Genomic DNA, 17,491 nt, shown 5'->3' on the forward strand with positions numbered 1-17,491 from the left:
TAAGTAATGTACAGTTTGTATCTGTAACTTGTCAGTCTGTCATTGGTGACAGAGTCTGTCTTGCTTATAACGCACGCTACCAGTAAATAAAAAAGGAAAAAGTATATTTAGACTGTATGGTCCCTTGAAAGCAAGTTTTAAATTAATATCTGATGTATATTCCTGTAACATTGCATTTTTATCTGAGGAATGATGTTATTAAAAAATTGCAAATAAATTGCATTTCCTAAATTTCTGTTCTCTGCAAGTCTTTGTTATTGACACAGTAACTTCACGTCTTCTTCACATGAACATCTCCAAAGGGATTTATTAACACGAGTGGAGTTATTTCTGGGCTTTCACAGGTTTTTCAGGATCATTTTGTGGTACTGAGTTTGTTCTGTATGCAGAACTGGAAGTTTTTCAATCTGTGTGTGATCACAATAAAGTCAAATTAGTTTTCATTAACTTAAATTCAGCCCTTTATTTCTATACAGGGAACAAGTTAACAAAAATACATCGAGGCAAACTAAACTGCAAAGTGCTTTTTTTTTGGCCAACATCGGTTCTCTCACTGGCTAAATCCTAATAGTCTAAAACAAAAAAGTTTTCTGGATGTTAAATGGATTCATGTTCATGAGATGAAATATATCTTTTCAGATTAATCTAATCTGGACACTTTCGTGGCCACCGTAGGTTCTCCCTGGATGTGTAAGTTGACCTGGGATGTGATGAAGCGGCGCTGAATTCAGTGTGAATGTATGTGACGAACACTGACAGTAAAGGTGTGCCTTTATAGGTACTTCTCTCCTGAACGTCCTCTTTCCTCGGGAAGTCTGACCGTCAAACTGTGCTGCTAGCGCCACCGTTTTACGCATCTGATGCATTCTGTCCGGCCTGCTGGTGAAGTAGCTTCAATATCTGTGAGAAGGAAACACATTTTAATCCAGCAACAGATGAGATGAGCGTCCCAGATTGATTCAGACTCGAGTTTCCAGTTTGGTCCCAAACCGTTACGCCTCCTACATGTTAGTCCACTAAACCAAAGCGTGGCGGTGATATTCCCGAGCCCGTCATGCGGTGGAGGGTTTGTGCGTCACCATGTGTCTCTTCAGGTTCCCCTGCTGGGAGAACTCCCGGTCGCAGTGAGGACACTTGAAGGGCTTCACCCCGTTGTGGCTCAGCGTGTGTCTCTTCAGACAGTTCAGCGTGAGGAAGCGCTTGGGGCACTCCGTGCACAGGTACGGCCGCTCGCCCGTGTGCGAGCGCGTGTGCACGTTGAGGTGGCTCTTGCTGGAGAAGCCCTTCCCGCAGTGGACGCAGGTGTACGGCATCTCGCCGGTGTGAGTCCGCGTGTGCAGCACCAGCTCGCCCGAGGACAGGAAGGACTTCCCGCAGGTGGTGCACAGGTAGTTCCTCTCGCCTCGGTGCATCTGCATGTGTCTGATGATGCCCGCCTTGCTGAAGTTTTTCCCGCAGATGTTGCACAGGTTGCTGGGGCCCTCGTGCAGGCGCTCGTGCTGCTTGAGGGAGTAGCTGCACAGGAAGCCCTTGTTGCACTGCTTGCAGATGAATATCCGGCCCTTCTTGTGGAGCCTCTGGTGCTGATAGTAGCCCGACTGGCTGGTGAAGCCCTTCTCGCACTGGCTGCAGCGGTACCGGAAGGTGTGGATCTTCATGTGCGTCTTCAGCTGGTTCGGGTGTTCGAAGATTTTCTCACACATGGAGCACTTGGTCTCCTCCTCCGTGAAGTTTTTGCTCACGGGCCGGGTGCTCAGGAACCGTTTGTCCTCCCCGGTGGGCTCTTTCCGCCGCCGTCGCCTCTTGTTTTCCACGTTATCCTTCTTTAGCTTTTCGTCCCACTTTTTGTCCACGGCGTCTTTCAGTTTGCGTTTCCTCTGCTTCTCCATGTCGCTCTCCGCTTTTTTCTCGGCGTTCGTGTCCTGCCTGCTCTCCTGGGTCTTCCTTCTGGCCTGTTTGACGGATCTCTTCTTGTGGACGGGCGCGGCGGCGCGGTGCTCCGTCTGGATGTGCTCCTGGACTTTCCTCTTTGTGCGGTGTGTGAATGAACACTGAGGGCAGAGGAATAATCGAGACAGTGGACCTGAAAGCAGCACAGCGAATTAACAAGACCCGAAGTCAAACCTTTACAAACATCTTTCCTCCGATACTGCGACTGACCTGATTTCTTCTGCGGCAGCCAGTCTTCTTCGGTGGCCTCCAAGCTTTGCCCTGAGTCTTCGTCTGAATCCTGCAGCACCAGTGACTCCCCCTCATTGTCATAATCCTCATCGTCGTCATCGTCACTGTACGGCTCAGTATATCTCTCCACGGCTGTCTGAGTGGGCAGAGCCAGCGTGGACAGAATGATGTCCTCGTTACAGATGGGCCACGCTGTGACAGACAGAAGAGATTTTAGAGTTAGAGTCACTTATTTGCACATCTGGAAAACCGTTTCTCTTTAAAGCTGTCACCTGAGTTGAGTGTCCCTAACTGCCTGTGATGATTCAGAAGAGACTTCATGGCAAAAGGTTCACAGAGGTGGTGTTTGAATTCCTCTGATTCGGATGTTTCATTGAGCCAAGCTGTGGTCTGAGACAGAAAGAAAGAACATCTCAAAGATGCAAAAATGCAAACCAACAATCAAAATGATACAGTCTGACAGTTGGTTTCTGAAGACATACAGAATATCAGTATATTTGTTCACTGATGTCTAATTCAGAGCACAGAGACCTGTCGTGGTACCTGTTGCAGGTTGGGTATGGGCAGCAGCTGCTCCAGTCTGGAGATGAACAAGGACACGAGCTGCTCCAGCCTCTTGTTATAGGCAGTGCCGTAGTTTGCTGGGAAAATCTCCTTCAGACATAACAACAGCATCGGATGTTAAGTATCAGACATACTGATCCACTCTGACTGAAATCACTCATTAAACTCTACAAATGATGGTCTAAAGTTTCATTGGCAGGCTCACTTGGAAGAAGAACTCTTTTTCAAAAGGAACATTCAGGATGTTCTGAACCAAGCTGGCAAAGTTGCTGTAAGACGTCTTCAAAATATCAGCGCCGACCTGTCAAAAAAAGCAGAATGTGTGACGTCAAAAATGTTGCTTTAAGCTTTGAATAAAGTCACACATGCTTTCTTTCAGATTGTGAATGAGTAACTGTTGTTTAAGCGGACCCACCATCTGTTCACTGGAGCTCAGCTCGGCACTGAACGTGTGGATTTTATCGAGGTGGCTCTGAATGACTGGCAGGTTAGCGACACCGTCACCGCGACAGAGCTCCAGGACCAACTGTGATGGGGCAAAAGTGGGAAGCAGGTCAGTAAAAAGGAGGCTTTAACAGAAAACACAGTACAGCTTGACTCAGGTTACAGCCACCATTCTTGCAATAAGCATTTGCATCAAGTCATTAAACCCTGGAAACATGTTTTCTTGCTTGCTACAAGTAAAACCTTAAACAAGTATGTACAATCTGCAGGTCCACGTTTCCTCCAGCAGCGTGGAGTGCTGTGTCCTCGGTCCTCCTCACCCTGGCTCTCAGGCCCAGCACCAGCTGAGCCTTCTGGCTGGGACCCAGCAGCTCCGGGACCATCTCCGTCGCCAGGCTGATGAAGTCCACCAGCTTGTCGTACTGCATCACGCTGCGCTGCTGCACCACCCGCCACATGAAGGCGGACATCAGCCGCACCGGAGGCACCAGGAGGTGCAGGGAGGCTGGAGGCAGAGAGGAGCCTGCAGAACACCGACAATCAGACTCTGGGAACACTGACTTCTGACAACCAGAGGAGAGTCCTCCATAGCTCCAGCTAGCATTAGCTTCAGCTTTCGGCTGTTGGGGAGGCTTTAAACGGATAGAAACGCCACCTGTCGCAACCACTGGACGAATAGAAGAATAACGCCACAAACCTTTGCTCTTCCAGGCCATGTTTTGTTTTAAAATGTCCAAACAGTGAAGAAAGTTCCACTTCGCTGTCTCCTCCAGGACCCGGGAATCAAAACACTTCCGGGTGACCCGGATGTTGTTAAGGTTAAACTGTGACGTATTCATCCTTCCGTTTCGTTCTCCTCTCATAATAATAATAATAATAATAATAATAATAATAATAATAATAATAATAATAATAATAATAATAATAATAGTAATAATACATTTTGTTTAGAATATTTTGAGCCAACTACAATTCGATCGTGTTGTCAAAAAATGTTGAATTAATTCATTTTAGAGCAAACTACTTATTTTAGAGCTCAATGTAACAACTCCAAATGTTGAGACAAAAGTTTGATTACTTTTCAAGGTATCCTTGACAACATTTTTCCAGATAGATAGATAGATAGATAGATAGATAGATAGATAGATAGATAGATAGATGAATCAAAGTAAGAATAAATAACTGAATAGGTTCCTTTAACAGTCCTTTTCGAAGTGAATTTCATTTGTTTTCTTTGCAACAGCATTTTTTCTATTTATTTAAATATATTCATCATCATTTTTAACATTTGACGACATACATTATTGAATAATTCACTAAAATAATTTTTTATCTAAACGATTTTACTGTATGTCACACGATGACATGCTGGTCTATTGTAAAAAATTCTGTTTTAGCCTAACAAAGAAGCATGCAAGAAATTAAACAGGGTAAATCATTTGGTTAAAAGTTAGTTTGAACGAGTGACAAAAAATGTGGGGGATAATGGGGATAAAGATCAGCATCTATATTGTTTACAGCTTTGTACAATTACATAATATTTGAAACACTGAAATACACCTTATGAGAATTAAATGTGCCTGTTTTCTGATTTACCACTACTGTTACTGAAGCGGCCCTCAGTGGCAGCAGTAGCCTACACCTCATCTTGTATGGAGTCACAGGGAAAATGCACACACAGAGACACACACGCCTTTCACCTCCAGATGAAATAAAACCAGGGGTCCACCGTGTCTGATGGCCCTGAGCTGCAGGTCGGATCATATGACCACACGACGGAAACACCCACTTTGCGCTCCGTCTCGGCGCAGGTGGCGGCGGGACGCAGGACGCACCTCGCCGCTCCCTCCTCATTTTCACGGCACGTCTCAGCCCTCACACTCGATCGCCATCCTCTGTCCGTCAACATGCTGACGAGATTCAAATCTGACAGAGGGAAAGACGCTTTGGAGGCTCGCTGCTGGATTGTGCGCAAACTTGGATAAGACGCCGTCGCTCCTGTCGCCATGGGAAGAAGACGCAGAGGCGCACCTGGAGCTGACTTCACATTTGTCAGTCCCGTGGTCAAATACCTGCTCTTTTTGTTTAACTTTATATTCTGGGTGAGTGATCGTGCACCATTAAAACTATAAAACTATTCAATCTTTCGTAAGAAATCTAATTTAATTCTTCTGTGCGCAAATTGGTTACTTTTTACTATTTTTATTTTACCAACTGATTCAGTTCCCCTTTTACTTTACTCCAGCGTGTGAGGTGTACTCACACTATGTCTGTTTATTTGCTCTTCAGCCATGCTTTGTTTGACTTAGCTGTTCTTTAACTAAACAGAAACTGCTCAGTTCAGAAGCACACAGCCTATTTTTAAATCTCAGTCATGAAACAGTTGCTTCACAATCCAGGAATGTTTGATCAGATATCAACCAAGACATCATGGAACTGAGAAATGCTATGAACAGCATAAATGTGCAAAAAAAAAATGTGAAAAATATTTGTTTTAGGAGTTATTCATTGTGTTCTAATCAATCCAATAACCTTTCAAAGCATTAAGCTTGTCAAGAAACAAACTTTGTTTGACTTGTGATGATGAGAACATACACATGTGTGAGAAATGGTGTGCTGGTAGATTTCTCACTTATTTTTTTACTTTTTTCCTACACCAGCAGCCACAGTGTGATATTTAACCACCCACAACGAAAGGTTAATAATTGGTCAGCTTCAAAAATCCACTTTGAAGTAACAATAAAGCTCAGCAATATTTCAGCAAAGTTCATATCGGTGGGTTACTCTGTCAGGTGACCGTTGGTGTAACATAAGTAGATTTCTTACGGCATATTTTCAAGCTGATCTGTTGCAGATTAACTGTTCTGAGAGTGAAAGCAGCACGAGCATGCTTCCTGTTTCTTTTTGTGGCGGCCTGAGAGGAAACACCAGGGAGTTTCAGGTGTGCTTCTTGACACAGTCGTGTTTGTGGGCATTTTCCACAGAGCCTTCAAACAAACCTGATATGTGGGCCGAGCTGAAGCCTGACATGTAGCCGTGTCTGAACAGGATACGGCTGTGTAAAAACCTGAAGCCGTTCGTGGTGGAATGTGTTGTTATCTTTTCTGTTGCCTCCGGGTGTGACATGCTCTGTACAGGTCAGGCACAGAAGAGAGCAACTGCAAGTTTGTGGTTTCCTCAAAGTTATCAGGAACTGAAATTCTGATAGTTAACCTCAGGGGTAAGTGTCACTCTATAAGAATGCTACGTTTTAGGAGACTTTCAGATTCATTCTCGCACAAGCTTGCTCCAGGTGTCACGACTGATTCAGCCTTTTCCTGCAGACAGGGAGACAAATCAAGCTTTGCTCCCATCCCCATAAAGGTGCAGTGTCTGTGTTGTAACTGGATCCACTTCGCTGTGGGTGGGACGAGTATCCCGGGCCTCCCTATTATTCTATTGAGACCTGAGAGTGCTGAGTGAAAGGGTCTTTCTTTTTTAGGGAAGGGTGCAGATTGCTGTCAGGTTGAGTCAGTCAAACAGAACCTGAGTGGACTGGAGAGATCTGCTCATCTACGCTGAACGCAGGACACACTCGCACAGGGCATTTTTAGGATTGCAGCCTTATCTGTGACTCACATATACCTCCTGCACATTTTCCTCATTATTCTGACTAAGTGTTCTGGTGAGTGGTGCCACTCCCTGGACAAGTAGGAACACAGAGGAGACGGCGTTTCACCCACTCTGACGTGCACCACTCGCATGTTATGCCCATTTTATGAATATTTAGCACTAAATTCTCTGCAGGTAATCTCGTTGGTGATGGTGGCGATTGGTGTGTATGCCCGTGTGATGAAACATGCAGGTAAACGGTCTTTCTTAGGCAGATCTTGTTATTTTCATTTGATATGTGTGAAAAGTAATCAGTTGAATGAAATATCCAGATCACCTCAATGATAATCTTGACATGAGTTGCTGTTTGTGATATTAAAGTCAGTAAGTTATTGCTTTCCCACCCCATTTATTCATGCAAACATCCATTATTCTTGAAGGAAATGTGTGTTTCCTCGTTTACACCAGCCTCTGAATCTCCCCTCACTTCTTCTCTGCCTCAGAAGCGGCACTGGCTTGTCTGTCAGTGGATCCCGCCATCATGCTGCTGGTGGTCGGGGTCCTCATGTTCATCATCACCTTCTGCGGCTGTGTGGGCTCCATCCGGGAAAACATCTGTCTCCTGCAGATCGTGAGTGAGAGCTGCTCTCGCACAGCAGGAAACGTGCTCTTTATACACTTTTAACGCTGCAGAGACGCTTCATAAGTGACTCGACGTTCTCGTTTCTCCTTTCAGTTCTGCGTCTGCCTCACTGTCATTTTCTTGCTGCAGCTGGTTGCCGGCATCCTCGGCTTTGTCTTCTCAGATAAGGTAGCCAAACAATATGGTGAATATTCAGAATGATTAACAGTCTAAAATGCATCATTACAATCAGTTTTTACATTGTTTTCTTTGTTTGGGTAGATTTTTCTGTGTTCTTATGCAATAAAGAAACCCTACAGATTTTAGAGATCTGGCTCAAACAGCAGAGGACGTTGTTTATGCTGTTTTTGCTTTTGTTTGGAATGAAACTATCAGCGATCCTGTTTCTCCTGTTATTGCGTTGCTTCTTCAAGGCACGAGATAAAGTGACCGAGATCATCAATGACGCCATCGTTCACTACAGAAACGATCTGGACCTGCAAAACCTGATTGACTTTGGCCAGAGAGAGGTGAGGATGAGCTATCTGTGTCATATCTACTAAACCCTAACCTTTTTATTACCGTTTCAGCACTTTGTAAGTCTCTAACCTCTGCCTTTCCTCCAGTTTGGCTGCTGTGGAGGCATTTCATACACAGACTGGTCCCGGAATATGTACTTTAACTGTGACGACTCGAATCCCAGCAGAGAGCGCTGCTCCGTCCCCTTTTCCTGCTGCATCGTAACCAAAGAAAAGGTCGGCTTGATTCCAGGTTCTGACGATTCCGTGTGATTGTGGCTCAGCTGTTTTTACGTGCGTGTGTGCAGGAAGTGATCAACACCATGTGTGGCCAAGACATGCAGGTCTTGGAGTTCTCCGAAGCTGGAAACCACATCCACACTAACGGCTGCATCGACAAACTGGTGAACTGGATCCACAGTAACCTGTTCCTGCTGGGAGGGATCGCTCTGGGTCTGGCCATACCACAGGTGGAACGCCGCGCATCCCAGCACCTGCTTCAGGTTGATCAGTACAGACTACCGTAACCTACATGGAAGTCTTTTGTTCTTTCCTCTCGCGCAGCTGGTGGGCATCCTCTTGTCTCAGATCCTCATAAACCAGATTAAAGACCAGATCGAGCTGCAGAGCTACAGCCAGCAGCACCGCTCTGACCCGTGGAGCTGATGGAGGAGACAGGACTGGTGACTTGAACCAGAACATGCATGTCTGCACCGGACGTGAACAGAAAGATGTTTTTTTTATTATTTTTTTTTTTTTATCCTGAACCTGCAGACAAGCATGAACACTAACAGAGGGAGGACTCTGCCGCCGCCTACTGGAGACACACCATAGGTGCATTTACCTTCATTTTTCAAAACAAACCTGTGCTGAAGGAACTTCAGGAGCTCGGGATCATTTTACTTTTTGATAAATAACTGTAGAGAGTATCATTTAAAAAAAAAAAGACACTTGTTTATCAAAGACACCAAAAGTGGGAAATGGTGCTTTTTTTTTTCTTTTTTCATGTACAAAATGGAAAAGGGATTGTAAATATAGAACATATGTTTTGTACTAGAAAGAAATAATCAAACAGTGTTATTACTGCAAGCTAATTAAGGACAGTCATTTTGCCTTTTGCCACCATATTTTTTGGATCAATCAACTATAAATCACTTTGTTTCTTATTATTTCACAACCTTTTTTTTTTTTCTTATACATCTGGGCCACAGAAATTCCACGGCCCCCCCCCCCACCCCGTTACAACTTTCAAGAAGCATTTACATAGTTTAATAAACTTTTTTTTTTTTTTTTTGATGAAGTGTGATTAATTCAAGGTGCAAATAAATGTTTACGCCGCTGGCCGTGCTGGACGGCTTGGGTGTTCGTCCAGGACCTCACACTGTACATGATGTCATGGGCCACGGGACTCGCTCCGCGCGGCGCACGTCTCCGTACGCTGCCATCACTAACAAACGTTTGCCAGACCACAGCGGCTGTGCACACACAGTTCACACACTGTGCATGTGGTGGACGATAGAATTTAAATGCTCGCACGCATCATTTGAACCCATCCTGCTCTCATGTTGGATCTCTTGTTTTTTTTCCTTTGCAGAATCAACTTGAGTTTAAATTTTGGGAATTTTCAGTGTTATCTGGGGAGAAAAAAGATTTGACTAATGCAACCTTAATTTTCCAGTCACAGATTGACCTCAAATGCATGTTTTTGAACTTTATGAATAAAACAAATTACTGAGGGGAAACCCATTCATGCACAGCCACCTTTAAGCCCAACCTGGATTTGAACCGAGGACCTTCTTGCTATGATTAGAGTGTTAACCACTACACCGCTGTGTAGCCTGGCAGCGACTCTGTTTTTGCTCAAATATGTATTTATCATATTTATATGTTTTACACACAGTTCCAACTTCTGTGGATTATAGAGCTCAAGAGTTGTTTTTCATCTTTTTTTAATTATTATTTATGTAAATTCATGCAGAACCTTCTAAACTTTGATTGTCTTTGACAGCAAAATCAAACTTTTCCCTGGGTTTTGGCTCCAAGGATAAACATTTTGTGAGCTCTCATTCAACCGACATGACTTTCCCATTACCCAGAGGACCTCGTGGCTCAGAGTCTGCAGTCTAACCATGAAGCGGCGTAAACCGGCGCGGCTCCCCATCTCCACCCACAAATCTCTGCCGGGCGAATGAAAGCCTGAGTTGTGGGCCATCCTCGGCCTGAAACCTGACGCCTGTAATCTTGCAGGAGTAGAAACAGACCTGTGTGTGTGACGAACGGCTTTTGACGCAAGTCCCCAATCTAAACATGACATTTCTGTGTTAGTGTACAGCTGCAGTAGCTCCACTCGCACAGCACAGCCGGCTGCATCGCAGTCCTGCTGGCATGAAGGAGTGAAAACGCTCTCTGGTAGGGTTTTCTTCGTCCACAATTAAAATAAAAATGGCATTCAAAGCGTGCACGGCTCTGCAGGAGTCTCCTGTTGTGATTGGATGTGTGTGTGTACATGGGTGAGTTTGAGTGAGTGTGTGTTGGCCAGAGAGCTCCAGCACTGTGTGTGGTCCCGAGTTTTTCAGCCTCTGACTCACTCGGGCAGCCATGTTGCTGGTGGGTTTTAAGGAGGCCCAGGCACACACACACACACACACACACACAGAGAGAGAGGACAAAGCTGAGTTAACCCAGATTCACTCCCAGAAACAAAGCATCATCATCCGCATAAATACCTCAAGTGCACTTTTCAGTGGAAGCACTGACAACAACCCTGGAGGAGTTTCCAACGCGTTCGACGTGTTTTTAATCAATATATTGGCATTTTCTGTATTTTAATATCAACACTGTTGGCAGAGCTCAGCCAGTTGTGACTGTGTATGTTATGTTTCCTGTATGTTGATGCTTTAAAAAAGAAATAGCAGAAGCAAAAAGACAGCACAAGACATAATTTTCAGTCAGTTTGTGCTTTTTTAAGAATATTTTCATGGATTGAGAAAAAAAAATATTGAATGTAGCTTTCGTTAACTAATCAGGACTACTTTAACAGGAGAATGTAACATTTCTGTGGAACGAACATTGAAAAAGTGATTTTAATGTATAATTACTCTAATTACACAGGAGATGTGTCAATTAGCAATGATGTTCAACACAACAGCAAATTTATTTGCACTTTGATGAAATATGACATTTGTCATTAAATATGTAAAAAAAGATGACATCTAAAACTAATAAATATCATTCAACAGTGTTTGATCAGATAAAAATGATTAAAGTTTTTCTTTTCAACTATCAATTGCGGTTACATTTCCTCATGGCTCCCTTCACTGCTTTAGTTTCTACTTTGGTTGTCATGTACATGTGAATAAAGAAGATGGATGAACATCGTTAATTAATTTATTACTACTTTTTGTCATAAAAAATGGACCAGCACATTAAAAAATGAGTTTCTGTGCATACATAGAATCTACATATAGAAATAAAGTAGCTCAGAAAAGTCTTGAGGACAATCTGGGGATCTTTAAAGAGTATATAGAGATCTGCACGTTTGACCATTGGGGTGCATGATTCAGCACAAAGCCCTGACATGGGGGTGAACCTGTCAGATGGGGGTCTGTGTTGTTTTGGGGGGGAAAAAACTTTGAGAAGGGCAGCCATAAGGCACATTCTTCCAGCAGCAGATGGGGGGATGGGAGGGGAGGTTTTGTTGCACTGGCTCTCCTCCACCATGTGCATACCAGAGACCAAAAAAAAAAAAAAAAAAAAAATCAAGTAGACACTGAGCTGCAAAATCAGAGAATCGCAGCAAAAGACGCACAAAGCCTCCGGAGAGGGAAGGATTCAGAGACTCAGCAGACTGTCATCTTATTTTTCTGCCAGCTCTGAAAGAGGGGGGCTGTGGGGAAAGAAGGGGTGGTGCATGTGAGCTGGAGATCCTATTACAGACATCCAGACTTTTTTCATGGCAAGTTTTTTTTTTTTTTTTTTTTTTTTGGAAGTGGGGGGAGGGCGAATCCGCAACTTTTCTCGCGTTTGCGCTTTTCGTCGGAGCGACGCGCACGAAGACCTTTATGTGATTTTTAATCCGCTCGCTTCTTTTCTCCACTCGAATGAGTTGTTTCCCTGCCGTTTGGATGATGAGGGAGTCCGGGACGATCCGGCCGGGATCGGACGAGGAGCCGCGGAGAGAAAAGTTCTGGACTGAGAGGAAACTTTAAATCGTTTTCTTTTCTTTCTTTCCCTCCATCATGCCGCGTTCGGAACGATCTTCTCACGAGGAAATCTCCCCTCCCGCTTCCAGAGGAAACTGATCCACCGAGGATTCAGGCCGATCCCGCAGTTTTTTTTTTTTGTTTTTTCTTCTGGCCGAGTCGAGTCTCTTCTCCCCCCCTCAAAATGTCCTCCCAGGGTCGGAGGAGCCCCATTGTTGGCTTGTACAGGATGCTGTGCGTCTGGGCTGCCTGGCTCTCCGGCTCCGGGGCAGCGCTGGCTCCGAACGGGACCATTTTCGAAGATCAGTGCAAGAAAACCTCGACCTGCGAGGCTCTCAAGTACAACACATGTCTGGGATCGCCCCTGCCGTACACGCACACGTCCCTGGTCCTGGCCGAGGACTCCAGCACCCAGGAGGAGGCTTTCGAGAAGCTGACCATGTGGTCTGGTGAGACTTCTTCAAAACAACAACAACAACAAAAACCTGCTGAACTTTTCACATGATGGTCAGAGAAAGATGTTCTCTAACCCAACAAGGCTTGAAAACAATCCATCACTGAATGTAGAGATACAGTGATTCATTATTTAACATGTAAATACAGTTTTCATTAATGGCCTGTCAGACGCTGCTCTCACTGCACTGTTTGTTGATTGATCAGTTTCTTTCACAAAAACAGATATTCAGATCTATATTTGTGTTTGACCTCTTCTGTTTTGTCCCAGGTTTGAGGAACGCCCCTCGCTGCTGGTCGGTCATCCAGCCCCTGCTCTGCGCCGTCTACATGCCCAAATGTGAGAACGGGCGGGTGGAGCTGCCCAGCCAGAGCCTGTGCCTGGCCACCCGGCAGCCCTGCAGCATCGTGGACCGGGAGCGCGGCTGGCCCGGCTTCCTCAAATGCGACCAGTTCCCCGTCGGCTGTTCGGTATGCTTCACCGTTACATAATGTTGCAGTACATTCCTGAACCCTGAACCCTGAACCCTGAACCCTGCGTCTCCTGCGTGCAGAATGAAGTCCAGAAGCTGAAGTTCAACACCTCGGGACAGTGTGAAGCTCCGCTGGTGAAGACGGACATCCAGTCCAGCTGGTACAAGGATGTGGAGGGCTGCGGGATCCAGTGCGACAACCCGCTGTTCACCGAGGAGGAGCACGACGACATGCACGCCTACATCGCTTACTTTGGCACCATCACCCTCCTCTGCACCTTCTTCACCCTGGTAAAGCCTCATCGCCCACGTAATCCGCCATGCGTGACTTCGATTGCTTACATCTTTCTATTTTTTTTTTCTTTCTTCTAGGCCACATTTCTCGCAGACTGGAAAAACTCCAACCGCTACCCGGCCGTCATCCTCTTCTACATCAACGCCTGCTTCTTTGTGGGCAGCATCGGCTGGCTGGCCCAGTTCCTGGACGGGGCGCGCACAGAGATCGTGTGCAAGAGCGACAACACCATGAGGCTGGGCGAGCCCTCGTGAGTCGAACGAGTCGCGGCGGCGCAGATTTCGTTTTTGCACCCGACGAAAAGCCGAAACTATTAAGGTCCTCCTCCGCTTCCCCGCAGGTCCTCAGAAACCCTGTCGTGCGTCACCATCTTCATCATCGTCTACTACTCCCTGATGTCGGGGGTGATCTGGTTCGTCATGCTGACCTACGCCTGGCACACGTCCTTCAAGGCGCTGGGCACCACCCACCAGCCGCTGTCCGGCCGCACCTCCTACTTCCACATGGTCACCTGGTCCATCCCGTTCGTCCTCACCGTGGCCATCCTGGCCATCGCCGAGGTGTGTGTGAAGCCGTTTTCGCGCTTCGTGGCTCAAAGCGGTAGCTCCACTCACGTTAATCCGACGCTCCGCAGGTGGACGGAGACTCGGTGAGCGGGATCTGCTTCGTGGGCTATAAGAACTACCGATACAGAGCCGGCTTCGTGCTGGCGCCCATCGGAGTCGTGCTCGTCGTCGGAGGCTACTTTCTCATTAGAGGTGAGTTTGCACATTCAGATCAACATAAGCAAGAATCGAACGGTTCCTGAAGTGTGTTCCTCGTTCATTTTTAGGCGTCATGACGTTATTTTCTATCAAGAGCAACCATCCTGGACTGCTGAGTGAAAAAGCTGCCAGTAAAATCAACGAGACGATGCTGAGACTTGGTGAGATTTTCAAGTGACGTAACAAACCATGAAGAGGAGAAATACGGATATTTTATGGCGAATTCAGGCAGGAAAAAAAACACATTTTTCTGAAAAACTAAGTATGAATACTTGAAGAACCTTCTTGAGTTCTGTAACAAAGTAAATGTACTTAACTTGGAAGCATGGATTCAGGAATGTAAACACTTCTGATGGTACTATATGATATGCCCACGCCAGGGAAATTCCTGTTTACTGCACGCTGGCTGTGGCTTTCATGAGTCAGGATTCATATACCCTGTTTTTGATGTTTTCCCAAAGCCTATTCCAGTTATGAACACTTCATTTTTATCTGATATCTCACATATTCGCTGTTGCTCTTGCTGGCAGGTATCTTCGGATTCCTCGCCTTCGGCTTTGTTTTCATCACCTTTGGCTGCCACTTCTATGACTTCTTCAACCAGGCTGAATGGGAGAGGAGCTTCAGAGAATATGTGCTGTAAGTCACACACACACACACGCTCACGCACACACTCTCTTATTTGCACCTGCTCTCGTCATAACTCTTTCATAACACCTGAGTCGCAGCCAGATCTTCAGGTTCTGCATGCGATCTCGCTGTCCGACCGCTCGGTGCGGCAGTGAATGCAGCCCTAGTTCCCCGTGGTGTTGACACACCGGGCCGCGCTGGAATTAATTCACTGGAGCGCTGCTCTCTCCCACCCCAACGTGTGAAAGACCTTCTTATTCCCGGCGTCTCAGTGTGCTTCGTCTCGTTCATCCGGCGCTTTCGGCAGGTGCGAAGCCAACGTGACCATCGCCTCTCAGACTAACAAGCCCATCCCCGAATGCACCATCAAGAACCGCCCCAGCCTGATGGTGGAGAAAATCAACCTGTTCTCCATGTTTGGGACGGGCATCGCCATGAGCACCTGGGTCTGGACCAAAGCCACCATCCTCATCTGGAAACGCACCTGGTGCAAGTAAGGAGGCGGCGCGGCGGGGGGACGTTGGGTTGCAAACGGGTCGCGCCCCTTGACCCGCGCTTTCCTCCGGTTCCAGGATTATTGGCCGCAGCGACAACGAGCCCAAGAGGATCAAGAAGAGCAAGATGATCGCCAAGGCGTTCGCCATGAGGAAGGAGCTCCACAAGGACCCGGAGAAGGAGCTGTCGTTCAGCATGCACACCGTGTCCCACGACGGGCCCGTGGGTGAGCGACTCTGAAAACTCAGGCTTTTTCAACTTAACCACAAAAGGTGTGACGGATGCGCGTTACCTCCATCTCGTGGTAAAGAGATAAAATTGCGAGGCGATGTACTGCTGTAGCTTGTTCAGACGTCTTTGATTGAATCTGTTTCTTTTGTTTTAACGCGAGAGACGTGACCTGTTTAGGAAGACCAGCCTCAGGTTGTGTGTTTATGAACTGAATGACTTGAGTAAACTGTGAGGCTTCTGCGGCTGCCCTGCTTTTCCAGGGTGGGGCCGTTCGGGGCAGCTCGGCAGCAGCCATTAAAGAGCCTGCCAGATTTGAAGTTGTCCTCGGCTGCCTCTAAGCAGAGACTTTTTTGTGGTTTGACTTTTTTTTTTTTTTTTTGTCATAGCTGGAATCAATTTTGACCTGAACGAGCCGTCCAATGACATGTCGTCGGCTTGGGCGCAGCACGTGACCAAAATGGTCGCCAGACGAGGAGCCATCCTGCCTCAGGACATTTCCGTGACCCCGACCGGGACACCAGGTGAGATCTGGAAGTCTGTTCTTTACATTTTCTGCGTTACGGTTGGGATTTACGCCCGTTTCTCTTCCTAGTGCCGCCTCCGGAGGAGCGGAACAGGATGTGGATGGTGGAGGCGGAGATTTCCCCGGAGATGATCAAGAGGAAAAAGAAGAAGAAGAAGAGGAAGAAGGAGGTGCGTCCGGCCGAAGAGGCGGCGCCGGCGGCGGACCACCAGGCCTATCGGCAGCGGGAGTTTGGCCGCAGCTCGGTCCCCCGCCTCCCCAAGCTGCCCCGCCACCCGAGCCTGGTGGCCAACCTGCGGGAGCAGCAGAAGATGGAGGAGGACGTCCTCCCGGGGTCGTACCCCGACCTGGACGCCCCCCGGCTGCCGCCCTACGAGGAGAGGTGTCCCTACCTGCAGTGCCGGAGCGGCAGGGGCGGCTACCCGACCCCGGACGACCGCCCCGAGGACCTGGGCCTCGGGCCGCGCTGCCCCCTCCCGTCCAGGAGGTACCCCCGGGAGGCGGGCGTGGCCGACGGGCTGTCGGACAGGATGGCCCACCTGGCCCGGGTCCCGGCGGGCCGCAGGGTGGGCTACGGACCCATCCACTCCCGGACCAACCTGATGGAGGCGGAGCTTATGGACGCTGACTCCGACTTTTAAAGTCACAACAAAGTAAGACGGAAAAAAGTGCTGGAAACTTTCACAGGTTCTTACTGAAGTGCACCGATCGATCCAGCTGGTCAGTTTCTGATTTTGTTTTTCTTCAAAAAAAGAAAAAAAAAAAGGGATAAACAGAAAAAAAACTTGTGAATAAGTTCAAGAAGATATTTTTTTATACTTTTATTTGTGTCCAGTGAAACTTTAAGGCAACTCCAGGATGGTTCCGTGAATGAGGCAGCTAAACTGGACATGGCTTGAAACGACACGGAGGTTATTTTAGAACCCGTCCGCCTGCTGGTTGCGCTCCCGCTGACGCCGTTTCAGGAGGAGCTGGTCGTCAGAGGATTCCAAATTCCGCCTGTTCTAATAAAAGCTATTTTGATTTAATAACTCCCTAAAACTTTGACTCCCAGGCTACAGATTACTGTACAGATTTAGTCTTTTTTTTTTTTAAAGCTACTGGCCGCTTGCAAATACTGTTTAACCCAAATCTTTATTTGTATTATATTTGATATTTTAAACCTTCATCGCTTTCTCTTTCTATTACACACATCAGCTAACTGTAGGCACTAAACATCATCTCCATCACTAAATAATACTAATGTCACAGAATTAACCCTTCAGTGAAATGCACTCAGTTTTATGTTTTTGTTGCTTCGAAAAATTAATTTCTATTTTTTTTTCACTCTAAGTTAGTTATCATTTGTATCCTCAAATAAATAACTGAATTTTGAGTAGATATTTGAATCCGCTCTTGTTGCCTGGTGCAATGATTTAACACTTATTGCAGTTACGCTACGTGGAGCTTGTATATATCAACTTTTTCCATGTATATTCTTTTTAAATGGGTATTTTTTTACAGCT

General features: G+C 46.5%; 3 protein-coding genes across 3 annotated transcripts; 2 read left to right on the forward strand and 1 right to left on the reverse strand.

The window, feature by feature from the left end:
• Nucleotides 1-329: 329 nt before the first annotated feature.
• Nucleotides 330-3,982, reverse strand: LOC115404321 (histone-lysine N-methyltransferase PRDM9-like). Its single transcript, XM_030113602.1, has 8 exons — nucleotides 3,887-3,982; nucleotides 3,510-3,712; nucleotides 3,161-3,271; nucleotides 2,951-3,046; nucleotides 2,725-2,835; nucleotides 2,454-2,571; nucleotides 2,161-2,373; nucleotides 330-2,083 (listed from the first exon to the last, which is right to left on the reverse strand). Exons 1-8 carry the CDS (start codon nucleotides 3,903-3,905, stop codon nucleotides 1,053-1,055), a joined length of 1,902 nt encoding a protein of 633 aa, XP_029969462.1. The 5' UTR covers nucleotides 3,906-3,982; the 3' UTR covers nucleotides 330-1,052.
• A 1,014-nt stretch (nucleotides 3,983-4,996) lies between these two features.
• On the forward strand, nucleotides 4,997-9,294 carry tspan33a (tetraspanin 33a). The gene is made up of 8 exons (XM_030113620.1): nucleotides 4,997-5,291; nucleotides 6,976-7,033; nucleotides 7,284-7,411; nucleotides 7,517-7,591; nucleotides 7,837-7,932; nucleotides 8,029-8,157; nucleotides 8,229-8,390; nucleotides 8,485-9,294. The coding sequence occupies exons 1-8, from the start codon at nucleotides 5,196-5,198 to the stop codon at nucleotides 8,584-8,586; spliced, it is 846 nt and encodes a 281-aa protein (XP_029969480.1). The 5' UTR covers nucleotides 4,997-5,195; the 3' UTR covers nucleotides 8,587-9,294.
• A 2,629-nt stretch (nucleotides 9,295-11,923) lies between these two features.
• Nucleotides 11,924-16,783, forward strand: smo (smoothened, frizzled class receptor). Its single transcript, XM_030113599.1, has 12 exons — nucleotides 11,924-12,571; nucleotides 12,847-13,046; nucleotides 13,130-13,339; nucleotides 13,421-13,593; nucleotides 13,684-13,903; nucleotides 13,978-14,101; nucleotides 14,176-14,268; nucleotides 14,638-14,746; nucleotides 15,045-15,230; nucleotides 15,310-15,458; nucleotides 15,850-15,984; nucleotides 16,056-16,783. Exons 1-12 carry the CDS (start codon nucleotides 12,307-12,309, stop codon nucleotides 16,625-16,627), a joined length of 2,436 nt encoding a protein of 811 aa, XP_029969459.1. The 5' UTR covers nucleotides 11,924-12,306; the 3' UTR covers nucleotides 16,628-16,783.
• Nucleotides 16,784-17,491: the final 708 nt, after the last annotated feature.

This window comes from Salarias fasciatus, chromosome 17 (genome assembly GCF_902148845.1).
Source record: "Salarias fasciatus chromosome 17, fSalaFa1.1, whole genome shotgun sequence".
Classification (NCBI taxonomy): Eukaryota; Metazoa; Chordata; class Actinopteri; order Blenniiformes; family Blenniidae; genus Salarias; species Salarias fasciatus.